This window comes from Phoca vitulina, unplaced genomic scaffold (assembly GCF_004348235.1).
Source record: "Phoca vitulina isolate PV1807 unplaced genomic scaffold, GSC_HSeal_1.0 scaffold45, whole genome shotgun sequence".
Classification (NCBI taxonomy): domain Eukaryota; kingdom Metazoa; phylum Chordata; class Mammalia; order Carnivora; family Phocidae; genus Phoca; species Phoca vitulina.
In genome coordinates this window covers 1361823-1373958 of record NW_022589748.1, presented here as the reverse complement: position 1 = coordinate 1373958, position 12136 = coordinate 1361823, and the positions used below count along the sequence as shown (strand labels likewise).

At 59.9% G+C, this 12136-nt stretch overlaps 1 protein-coding gene across 1 annotated transcript in view; it reads left to right on the top strand.

The window, feature by feature from the left end:
• Positions 1 to 11421, top strand: part of MYL10 (myosin light chain 10) — a 32240-nt gene extending 20819 nt beyond the window's left edge. Inside the window, exons 2-7 of the mRNA XM_032431182.1 lie at positions 3442 to 3534; positions 4052 to 4127; positions 5034 to 5138; positions 9029 to 9107; positions 10974 to 11022; positions 11323 to 11421. Of these exons, the coding sequence (XP_032287073.1) occupies positions 3499 to 3534; positions 4052 to 4127; positions 5034 to 5138; positions 9029 to 9107; positions 10974 to 11022; positions 11323 to 11421 (444 nt within the window). The 5' untranslated portion in view covers positions 3442 to 3498. The remainder of the gene's footprint in view (positions 1 to 3441; positions 3535 to 4051; positions 4128 to 5033; positions 5139 to 9028; positions 9108 to 10973; positions 11023 to 11322) is intronic.
• The last annotated feature ends 715 nt before the right edge of the window (positions 11422 to 12136 follow it).

Here is a 12136-nt window from a genome sequence, read left to right as displayed (position 1 = left end):
TTATCAGCCTTGGATGAGTGACTTCACCCGTGTGAGCCTCAGTTTTATCACCTGGAAAATGGGGTAAGGATTCGCTGTGAGGTCACGTGTTTTAGAACATGGCCTGACCTTCTGTGTTTTATAAATGTTAGCTACTCCTCTTATTGTCATCATCACATTCCCTCCTCCAAGGCAGGGATCAGCGGTCGTGGGGCCTGGAGGCCTGGAGACCAGCTCCGGGGACAGTTAAGCTGTGCAGTACCTGGTGACGGGTGGGCTCACTGCCTGAGCCCTGCATTGCCGGCCCTGGCGGCCGATCAGACATGGCGGGTCCCACATGGGAGCCAACTTGGCTGGACGGCCGGGGGCTGCTGGGCTGCACTGGACACATGGGGGCCTGCCAGGGGCAGGTGCAGACTTGGCTTGGCACATCTCCTGGAGAATTCTTGAGCTGGGTCAGGCCTGGTAGGGATGGGCCCCAGCCGGGGATATGTGTGGCCAGAGTGGAATGGGGATCTGATTTCCCAATTCTCCCTCGTTGGGGTCACGTCCACTTTTCTTTTGTCTGTCTCTTTGCTTTTTCAGCTCCCCAGACATTTTCAGTGGCCCGAAGGCTGGAGGGGGTCATGGTAGCCCTGGTAACCAACTACAAGGCGGAAACCCTCTCCCCAAGCTGACTGGAGGTGACACGTGCTCGCCATTTTTCACCAGAGGACGGTGACCCACTCACAGTCACAGAGCTCAAGGGGTCGGGCCTTGTTGCAGCCTTGAATTTTCCCAGCTGGTTTGGGTGGCCCTGCCTTGGAAAGTCCTGACCTCAAATGGCCCAAGGCCAAGTCCTCCCAGCTGGTTCCAGGCCTCAATATACTGTGTGTTCTCGGCCAAGGGCCCCTTCCTGGGCCTCTGTCCCTTGGGTGCAGAGATCCGGTTGGCCCAGTACAGGCGGAGATCCTGTGGTTTGGACAGTGTCTGGACCCCACCCACCCTGAATGGCCCCAAACAGGTGCCTGGCAGGGAGGCCTCCATCCTGTCCTTTGTCATCCTCCAAACTGTCGTCCGGACCCAGAGCACTATTTAAAGGGCCATCCCTGAGGACCTCCAGCCCTGCGGCGACGAGAGGGAGCTCTCCAGACCATGGTAGGCTGGGACTGCCCTGCCTCCTGACCCTGACCTCATTCCTCAACTCTGACCTCATCCTGCGACCTTGACTTCATGTGTGATCCTGACCTTCACCTCATGCCTGAACTCACCCTGACCTTGACCTTGCTCCTCTTGCTGACATCCTTGACCTTGACCTGATGTTGTCCCTAGGCCTGACCTTTTTCTTCACCCTTGATGTTATCCCTGCACCTGACCCCCCCTGGACTGTCCTTAATGAGCAGCCAGTCTCTCCATGTAGGTCCCAATTTGCATCTCTGCTTCCTGGACTCATCAGGGGGCTGCCGAGGTGAAATGGCAGGGGAGGTAGGAACGAGGAAGCGGAGGGTAGAAGGAGACAGGGTGGGCGAGGCTTGGAGGTTTCATGGCAGAAGCAGGACTCTGCTCCCATTAAGAGGACATGGTTTCCTGGGGAAGCAGGGTTGATATTCCAGGATCGCCTGGGTCCTCCACGGACTGGTGTGAGGCCTGCCCTGCTGCCCTCCCCCTGTCTCCAGCCCCTTGGGTGTCCCCACAGGCTCTCAGTGGCACGGCTCTTTCATGTCCCTGTCTCACACCTTCACTCTCCCTCCTGGCCTGAGAACTCTCACCTGGCTGTCAAGCCTCAGCTCAAAGGCCACTTCCCCCGAGAGGTCTGCCCTGAGTGCCCCAATGGCATAAGGGCTTCTCTGTGTTCTCAGTGTCTGTCCATCCCTCCCCACTGATCATCTGTCTCCCTGCTGGACAGGGGGATCCTTGGGGACAAGGCAGGGTCTGATTCAGCGCTGGGTCCCCGGGACAGGGCACAGGGCCTGGCTGGAGGTCAGCAACGGGCACCTGATCAATGTCCCGATGCTCTGACGTAGGCGTCATCTTGGTTTTATAAATGGCGAAACTGAAGCTCAGAGCAGGCAATTGATGTTCTCAACATCGCAGGGCTGCTCAGGTCTGGGTGACCCCCTTCTGCCCCGAGGTGTTCCCTTCGGAAGATGTTCGTTTCTTTAGGGGCACATTGTAAAAGGCAATTTCCAAGACGGCTGGGCTGGGAGAGCAGGGGGGCCGCTCAGGGCCCTGGGGCTCAGGGTGCCCCCGGGGAGTCCGAGAGAACAACCCAGTCCTCCCTTGGGGGCTCTGGAGGAGGGCCTGGCACACAGTGGGGCGACGGTCCACGACAGGGACACGGAAGGCTGGCTGAGACAGGGCTGGGGGACACCCAGGCCGAGGGCAGGTCTGAGGAGAGAGAGGGCAGTGTATCCCACAGACGGAAGTGATTGTTTTTTATTAATCAGAGGGAAATGTGTATGTAATTATGTGAGATGAGCCCCGCAGGGAGGTTCCTTTCTTTATGATGTCTGAAGGGATTTATAAATATTACAGAGGTTTTACAGCACATAACGTCCTGGCTGCCCTGCGAGCCCCATTTCAAAGGATTAGTGGAGACAAAGCACCCAGTAAAAGCTAATTATAAGTCAGCCGTTACTGCTGCTCCTGAGCCTGGGAGCCGGAGGGGAAGTGGGGGTGAGCGCGGGCTGGGGGGACAGGCGTGAGCTCGGGGAGGGGAGACCACACAGGGGCCCAGGGCGGGGGAGGCAGGGGAAGCCCCCGCTCTGGGGTGGGGTGGGCAGAGGCTTGGTACCACTGACATGGAGGCAGGGGCGCTGGGCTGGGGGGGACACCCCACTTGCCCCTCCGGCCCTGTGAAGCCCGGGCTGTGCTTTCCCACCTCACGAGCCAAGTCTGAAAGTCCTTGGTGATAGCCACCGAGGGCAAGGTCCCCTGGGGGGTCTTGGGGACCCAGAGCTTTCAGGGAATGCTCAGTGGTGGGCTCTCAGGCCCCTGATACCCTGAGAGAAGCACGTGGAGGCAGGAAGGCTGGCCAGAGACCCTCCGTGTGGGGGTTCGCCTGCTCTACCTGCGGTGGAGATGGGTTCTGAGCTCTGGGCAGACGTTTCCCGATGGAGCTGCGCTCCGAGCTGGGCCCTGGGTGGGCGCAGGGGAGCCCCGAGGTGGGACGGCCGCAGGGAGATATGGGTGGACCGTGTCCTCTCCGCTATACCGCCTGGGCTCCCCCCACCGGGTCAGGAAGCCGCTGACCAGCCTGTGGGGTGGAGGCCCCCAGGTTTCTGGCCTCAGGCTGGACAAATGCCCCCCCTTATCCACAAGGCTTCCTTAGGAGCCCTGTCTGTCTGCTGCACCCTGTGACCCAGGGTGGCTGTGTCGTTCGGTACCGTGACACGCTGGGAGGGGAGGCGCGGGGGGCGGGCGGGGTGCACGGCTGACCTCCGGCGGAAGGCCGTCTGCAGTAGCCCATCTGCCACCTCCCAGGCACCCAGAAGAGCCCGCAAGAGAGCGGAAGGTGGAGCCGGCTCCAATGTCTTCTCCATGTTTGATCAGTCCCAGATCCAGGAGTTTAAAGAGGTTGGTCAGTGCCCTCTGGGGCCACCGGGAGGATTAATGCAATGCATGGAAACACTCAGGGGGCTGGCAAGGCCCGGGTCGCCCTCAGTCCCTGGGGGTGATGATGATGTCACTATCCTTAGAGGCCTCCATGGTGTGCCTCCGAGCCCAGAGACGTGACTTGCGGTCTTTGGGCAACCCCCGCCCCTCTCTACCTGAGCCTTTGCTTGCTGCGTGACCTCGGGCGAGTCCTTCTGCTCTCTGAGCCTCAGTTTCCCTCTCTGTAAAATGGGGTTGCTGCAGCATGAAGTGAGGGATGGGCATGGCATCCCAGCTGCGTGCTGGCGTGCGGTGGGAGCTGAGTGGGTCAGCCAATGCTCTCGTGCTGGGGCCGTGCTGAGCCAGGACACCGGCTGGCCAGAGGTTACCCAGGCAGCGGTGTGCAGGACGACAGTCCCTTGGGGGAGCAGGGTTCTGGGGAGGGGCCTGGGCTTGGGCGAGTGGGTAGGAGGCTGCTCAGTACCCATGTCTCCACCAGGCCTTCACCATCATGGACCAGAACCGGGATGGCTTCATCGACAAGGAGGACCTGAGGGACACCTTTGCTGCCTTGGGTGGGTGACCAGCAGCTGCAGGGGCTCAGGGCTGGGGGCAGAACTGAGCCCAGGCCTTCTGGAAAGAGTGGGTGCCTGGGGACAGGCCAGGGCAGCAGTTGTAGTGGTTGTGAGGGGTTTGGGTGCCCTGGGGGCACAGGGGAGGGGTGGCCTGTGACTGGAAGGTATGATCTGGGCCGAGGACGCAGGGAGGGCAGCAGGTGCACAAATGACCCCTGCAAAGGCCTGGCTTAGGAGGCCGGGGTGGGGGAGGCAGCCAAGAGAGCAGTGGGAGATGCTGGGGGAGGAGGCCGGACACGTCCGCAGGGCTCAAGGCTACCGGGTTTCGGCTGCCAGGGGAGACTTTTGCCCTCTCTAAGGGCCCAGGGAGAGGACTTAAGGCATGAATGGGGAGGGGGTTCAGGTCAGGGGAAGGGGGCATAACTAAGTCATGTCTAAACTAAGCTTTGAGCTCTCGGAAATGTGATTGTCCGCTGGGACCATGAGGAACCCCAAGTCCACCCACCCCCAGATGACCTCCTCCCAGGGCACATGAGCTCTGAGCTCCAGGTCTTCTGGCCCCTATGCACCTGCGCTTCAGCTTCTTTGGGCCTCAGTTTCTTCACCTGTGAAATGGAGATAATCACCAACTTGCTCTCCTGTCCAGGGAGGCCGGGGTGGTAGCAGGGGGCGGGGGCAGGGGGGTGGGGGCAGCCCAGTGCTAACTGTGGCTGAATGTGTCCCCCTCTGAAGGTCCCCCAGCAGGTGGGCAGGGCCTGAGGGCTGGAGGGGGGGGATGTGGGAGAGTAGAGCTGGGAGACCCTGCAGGAAGCTCCCTGGTCCTGAGCTCTGCTCTCCTGGGCTGCCTGCAGGCAGGGTCCCCTCTGTCCCTCATTGTGCTCCTGGGTGTCCCTCCCCCTCCACCAGGCCGCATCAATGTGAAGAACGAGGAGCTGGAGGCCATGGTGAAGGAGGCCCCTGGGCCCATCAACTTCACCGTCTTCCTGACCATGTTTGGGGAGAAGCTGAAGGGTGAGTGAGGCCCCAGGTGGCCCTGGGGAGGGGCTGGGCAGCCTGGCTCTGTGTGCAGACAGCTGGGAGCATGGTGTGGCCCCAGCTGCCAGCCCCCGGGCCCCACCCCAGTTTCCACTTCTACACCAGGGTAGGAGTAGGGCCTCCCGGGGTCGGGAGGGGACAATTTGTGTGAAAGCCCTCCGCCCACCAGGGGCCCCAGCCCCACTTCCTTACCCCTGGGCTCGCCTTACCTGCCCTGCCTCACGGCCAACAGGAGGAGGGTTACTGGGAGTGGGATTCTGGAGGTTACTACGACTGACCCCAGCTCCGGGAGGGTCACTCACACAGCTTCCAGGGAACAGCTTGAGGGGCTCAGAGGTGTCACCATACAAGTGCCACGCACCCGCGCATCGAAGTGGCAGGGATAGAACCCTAACCACGACTCCGGGCTCTACCCATGGCGCCTCCCGAGATGCAGCATCGGGCCGGGGGCCTGGGGTCAGGGCAGCGGTCCAGGCAACTCTGTCCCTTTCTCTCTGGGCCCCGGGGAGCTACCCTCTGCCCCTTTGTAGCGTTTTCCTGGGCTCGAGGCTTCCCTGGGCAGAGGGAGGGGGCCAACCTGGGCTGAGGCTGCCCTGGGAGGTGAGACTCCTCCCCACTCACCCTCGGGCTGCCCCTGCCGGATGCCCTCCCACTGATCCCCGGGGTGACCTTGGGCCAGGCTTATCTGCTTTGCACCTCCATTTTCTGTCTGTAAAGTGGGGGTTGTGTTGGTTTCCTGAGGCTGCCCTAACAAAGAACCACAAACTTGACAGCTCAAAAAAGCCTCAATGTGTTCTCTCAGTTCCAGCGTCTAGAAGTCCGAAATCCGGCAAGACGCTCCATCAGGGGCTCGAGGGGAGAGCCCCATTTTTTTTTTTTTTTGCCTTTTCTGGCCTCCGGTGGCTGCCTCGCTCCAATCCCTGTCTCTGTGGTCCCACCGTCCCCTCTTCTGTCTGCCCACCTTCCTGTCCCTTACTCTTAGAAGGACACTTGTCACTGGATTTAGGGCCCATTGGGATAGCCCAGGATGATCTCCCCATCTCAACATCATTTCCTTACATCTGCAAAGGCCCCTTTTTCAAATGAGGTGACATTTCCAGTTTCCAGAGATGAGAACATGGGCATATGTTTTGGGGGCCACCCTCAACCCACTCCAGGGGTGACCCTGGCCACATCACTGATTATGTTTGGCGAGAAATCCTAATAGTCTCGTGGGTTGAGGCCAGCTGGGAAGTATAATAACCTCTACACACCCTGTCCTGGCTGATCCTGGAGCTAAAGGCCAACAATAGACCCGCCCTCCCAGGGAAACTGAGGGCCAGACGTGGGGCCCGAGGGGAGCCTGGAGCTGGCCCTCCTCTGGGAAGCTCATTAGGGCTTATTCCCAGGACCGTGGCCTCCTCCTTGAAGAGCTCAGAAGCCTGGGGGGCTGGGGCAGGGGTACGCTCCTGGGAAAGACTTGTGGGACTCTAGCCGGTGACTCTACGTGGGAGGCCTGAAGCTCGCGTGGGTGCACGGCTGAGCTAAGAGCCATGACCCAGGGCCAGGCGGGGCCCCATAGGGGCCAAGAGACTGCAGTTTTTTCTCAGTTTTGCAGCGGTCCCTGCCGGAGTCCAGCTCCAGCCGGGGTGGGTCTCTCGTAGGAAAGGACGGCGTTGGCGAATGAGGAGACAGACACAGGATCAGGGTGCAAGCATCTCCTCCTGACAGCCTCGGAGGAACTTTATATGTTAGGATATTTTTGTTTTTCCAAATCTTAGATCATTTTCTGGATTACAGCCATAGCCTTCTTTCATTTTTCCTTTGTAATGATTAACATGACCTTTATTGATTTCCGCTTATTGACTCCCGCTAAAACTAAAAAACAGTACGCAAAGAGAGAGGTGCTAGACAGAGCGTGACCATCTTGTTATTTTGTTCTATAGAAACTAATTCTTCGTGGAATTAGTTGCATTATGATTGCTTAGATAGGCGTAACTAAGATGAGTAGTCACTTTATCATGAGACCCCAGAAATATTCCCACAATTATAAAGATTGCCATAAACAAAATGAAAGAGAATAGCAGGAGCCAGCTGCGGAGTCTCCTGTTTTCAGGATCGTCCCCCATACTTGGACCTTGTCAAACAGCATGAGCAGCTTGGCTCGCGCCAGGTCCCAGGCCTGGGGGCTCCGTCTGAGCTTGTCACGTGAACTTAGCTGAGCCTGCACACTTGGCCAGCAGCGGGGACAGGAGCTGGGGGGCTGGAGCAGGCCCCGTCATCCCTCTAACTGGGATGAGGACACTTGGTCACGTGATTCCCAATGGCCACTCTGTGGCCCATTCATTTGTGTGGTTTGCGGTCCGCAGAGCAGAGACTCTCTCTGTGGGGAGAGAGGGGAGGATTGGACTGTGGTCACTGTGCGGACACTGGGCCTGAACCTGGGGCCGCTGGTCCTCAGGAAGGTGGGTTGGAGCCAGCCCGCCCCAGCAGTGAGGACTCTTCACATGCCCTGGGAGGCCAAGACCTCCCACCAGCCCCCCACCATAATCCTTGGGGCACCCCCTCTCTGCTTCCGAGGCCAGGCGGTGAGTGCCTGGGGCTCTGCCCCAGAGGGACCCTGGGCTGAGCCTCTGGCCTGGGCACACGGGCTCCCTGCTGCCCTCGGCGGAGGAAGCCCACGGCTGTGCCCTCCCCGATCTCCCAGGCCAGCGGTGCCAGCCTTGCTCCAGGCTCGGCCCCTCGCTCGGCCTCAGAGTCGCCGAGTGACTCAGATGGCATCCTGTTGGGAGGAGGCCCCAGTCTGGCAGGTGGGAGCACAGAGCAGCAAGGAGCTCTGGAGTCCAGTCGGCTTCAGACCCTTCCTCCCGCTCTTCGTGGGGACCTCAAGCAAGGTCCTCTGTCTCGGTTCCTTCTTTGACAAACTGAGGACATCGATACCTACCACACAGGGTGTTCTGGTGGCGGGGGTGGGGGTGGGGTCCCAGGAGCCAACATGGCACAGAGCACTCAGAGGGGTTTGCGACCGTGACCCATCAGTGTTTGACCCGATCTTTACCATTAATGACCCGTTTTGCAAGCTGACCCTGGGAGGTGGGCAGCAAACACACCTTTTCCTCCATGTCACTGGTGACAGAGCTGAGCCTTGAGGAAGGAAGGGGACGTGCCTGGTCTGCAGTGAGCAGGGTGGCAGTGTGAGAGGGGAGAGAGCATCAGGGAAGGGTCACCAGGTCGCCGGCTGTCATTCATAGCTGTGAGGCCTTGGGCCAGACCCTGCTTCTCTCTGGGCCTCAGTTTCCCCATCCGTACAACCAGGGGCTAGCTAGTCCATCCCGTTGTGGTCATAGACATTCCTTCTAATGACATCTTTCCCCCAAGCCCACACCGGGGGGTGGGGGGGGTGACAAACCAGAACTGCTCTGCCCTCCCTCCAGCGCACTGCCCTCCACCCGCCCCATCTCTGGCCTGGACCATCTTGCAGACCCTCCAGCGCCCCTGCTCGAGCCCAGCCTTCAGCCCCCAAGTAGAGCACAGTCTTTTTGACCTGCCAGCTCTCATGCACATCTTGGGTCACGAGGGAGCTCCAGAAGTGCCCCCACCCCAACCCCACCTCACTAATCTGAGCTTCAGTTTCTTCGCCTATAAAATCAGGCCAATCATCAGGAGGGTTAAGCATATAGTAAGTGCTCAGTTGGGGTCTCCGTGTACAGCTGAGCAGGCTGCTCATAACTACACCCAGTGCTCTTGGTCGTTCCTTCTATTCCTTCTCAGAAATCTCCCTTCTCTTGCTCCCACTGTGGAGTGGAAGTTGGGGAGGAAGCCCAGCCCCCAGCCCCGGCCTGTGCTCTTCACCCTATTCTCTCCCTGCCTGTATGTGCTGTTTCTAGGTACGGACCCGGAGGAGACCATTCTCCACGCCTTCAAGGTGTTTGACACCGAAGGGAAAGGTTTTGTCAAGGCTGATTTGTAAGTCCCCTCTGCCCTTCATTTGGTTTTTCTCTCCCCAAAGGCTCAGGTGATCAGTGAGCTGGGGTGAGGTCAGGGTGGGTTGCAGCCCAGGCTCCTCCCCCACCCAGCTCGGTCAGTGTCTGGCCAGGAGCCAGGAGGGCACTGCCCTGCCCAGCTCAGCCATCGCTCAGTGTCCCCCCTTCCCCTCTCTGGGACCCAGTGTCCCCATTTCTGTGTGGAAGTGTATAGGGAGTGTGGGGTCACCAGGGGTGGGTTTCCCAGTGGTAGGGGTGGGCCTTGAAGGGCAACGAAGGGTTGCCTAGGCTGGGGCAGGGAACATTCTAGATGCCAGAACATAGCTGTGAAGGGACAGGGCTTGGCGTTTGCGGGACTGGTAAGGGGGCGGCTGGAGGGTGTGGGGGAAACTGGGTGGGAGAGGCTGAGCACAGAAAGGGTCTGGGTGGGGCAGCTCATGCAACAGGCCCTGGACTCCGGGTCTGCCCTGGGGGCCACTGGGCTGGCATCACGGAGGTGGGGACCCCGATGTCCTCTGCGCCTCAGCCCAGTGAGAGCACTGAGCAGAGCCGAGGGTGGTGGGTGGGGCAGCCTGCCCAGGGGCTAGGACACTGAACTGTCCCCGGGGAAGTCCCTTCAGAGCCTCCGAGGTCTCACTGGGCCTGTGGGTGGCCTGGGGCAGGCAGAATTTCCTCCCCAGGCACATGCTTCCTGACTGATTACTGTGATGCTTGAGGCCTTGGCTTTGAGGCTAGATTTGCTGCCCACTAGAATCATCCCATAATGGGGGCGGGCGGGGGAGGGCAGGAGAGGGAGGGGGGGAACCAGGGGGGAAACCAGAGAAGGTCCATCTTGTCTCTCACACCTTCTCACCACCCCCCACCCCCCAAAGTTGTGAGGCCTATGCTCCCCAGGGGTAGGTGAGGGGTTGTTCAGGGTTCCTGCAGGCTGGGGCCCTCTCCTTCACCCCTCCCTCAGGGTCCATGTTTCCCACAGCCATCTTGGGGACCCCCAGGAGACACTGAGGGCAACCCTGGGAGTGGTCTGGACCAACCCCTCTCCTGGCACGCACCCTCACTCCCCCCAACACCAGGCCAGGAACACTTCAGGGACCCAGTTTGGGAACCGAAGGCCTCAGCCCTGGGGCTATCGGACCTGGAAGACGTGGCTGCCCGCCAGGCAGGCCACAGAGGAGGCTCTGGCTGAAGCGGAGTCTGTGAACAGTCCCCAGCTCAGAGAGTCGGAAACTGTGACTGTCCCACAGTAACATAAATAATGGAAAATGCGCGTCGGTCCTTAGCGGGCTGGCCTCTGCCGGCGCCACGGGACACTTGGCGCTCAGGCCTGGCTCGGCCCTCTGATCCTTTCCCTGCCCGCTGTGCCCCCCGAGAGGCCGGGTGGGGGGAGCCCTCCAAGCTCCCGGGGCATCAGGCCTCTGGAGCGTCACCTCCTGCCGCTCCTCCAGGCCCCCGGGCAGCTCTGGCCCCGCACTGCCACTGCCGGTCCTGACATCTCCCGAACCTCAGCAGTTTCTCTGTGAAGGGGGCTCACAGCCCTGGCTTCTCAGGGCTACGAGGAGCAAAGGAGACCTGGGCAAGGCTTTCTCATGCCTCGGCCGAGTGCAAGCCCCTTGTACTCTCGAAGGCACGATGCACATGTCCGCGCAAGACCCTGGCTGAACCAGCAGTGCATCTAGAAGAGATCGAGGGGTCCATCTGAGGCCGCACAGACATCTGGCCGGGGTCCTCCTGGGGCACAACGCCTCCCCACCACCTGTCCGCTCTCACCCCCCCCCACCCCGGGATCTGCATGTGCACACCCGGGGTGGCCCTTCCCCTGAACCTGACCCTTCCTCTTCCCCCTGAGCAGCATCAAAGAGAAGCTCATGACCCAGGCCGACCGGTTCAGTGAGGAGGAGGTGAGTATGGGTTTTCCAGGACACTGCCTAGAATCTTCCGGGGGAGGTCCTGCCCGGCCCAGGCCTTTCTCAGCAGCCCCTCCCCGAGAGATGGCTCTTCTTTAGACGCCGACATGATGACCCCTCTGACTCCTTGGAGGACGACAAGGATGAGTGGGGCTGACTGCAGGCCCGTGGCCATCCCTGCCTCCATCTGCAGAGAGGGGAGCCACGTTCTGCCTGACGCCCTCGGGTGACACCCCCCCCGACTCTGGTCCCCCCTCCACCCGAGTCCAGGCTGACTCCCTGCTCCTTCCCCAGGTCAAGCAGATGTTTGCGGCTTTCCCGCCAGATATGTGTGGTAATCTGGATTACCGGAACCTGTGCTACGTCATCACGCACGGAGAGGAGAAAGACTAGGAGGCCAGGGACCCCCCAACGCTTGGAGGCAGCAAACACCTGCCATGTTTTGGGGGTGACCCCCGGGGAGCCCCCTACAGCCAACGTGTGCAAAGGAAAGGCTCCCCTCGCCCTGCAGCTCAGGGGCAAAGCGAGAATAAAGAATGCTAACAAGGCCTGAGTTTTTGTGATTAATGCTCCGGTTGGGGAGAAAGCGAAACACTCCTGCGTTGTTGGTTTTTCCAAAACTTTTTTACTTCCCCGGCTTTGCTCAAATGTTCCTGATGAGCTGGTGTTTAGAACTAATTGACAGTTTTAATGATCCCCAGCTAGGCCACAGGACATGCCTTCATTTAGGAAGCTTTTATTGAGCACCTAGGGCGTGCCAAGCCCCCATGCCAGTCCGGGGGACACACAGACGAGCCAACCCTGTCCCTGGGCCGGAAGGTGGTGCAGTGAGCAGGACAAGAAGTGGGGTGGGGGCACGGGGAGAGGGGTCAGAGCAATGCTCCCTAGGAGCTGGGCAGAGGCCAAGAAGGTAGAGACGAGGGGGCGGAGCCAAGAGATGTTTAAGGAGCAGGTGAGGATTCCTTAAAGAGGACACATGTTGCACCAACCACAAAATGAAAATGCATTAAGTTGGACTTCATCAAAAGTAAACATTTCCCCTCAGCAAAAGACACGTTGAAGAGTGTGAAAAGGCAAAGCCCAGTGTTGGGAATAGATTTTGACAAAG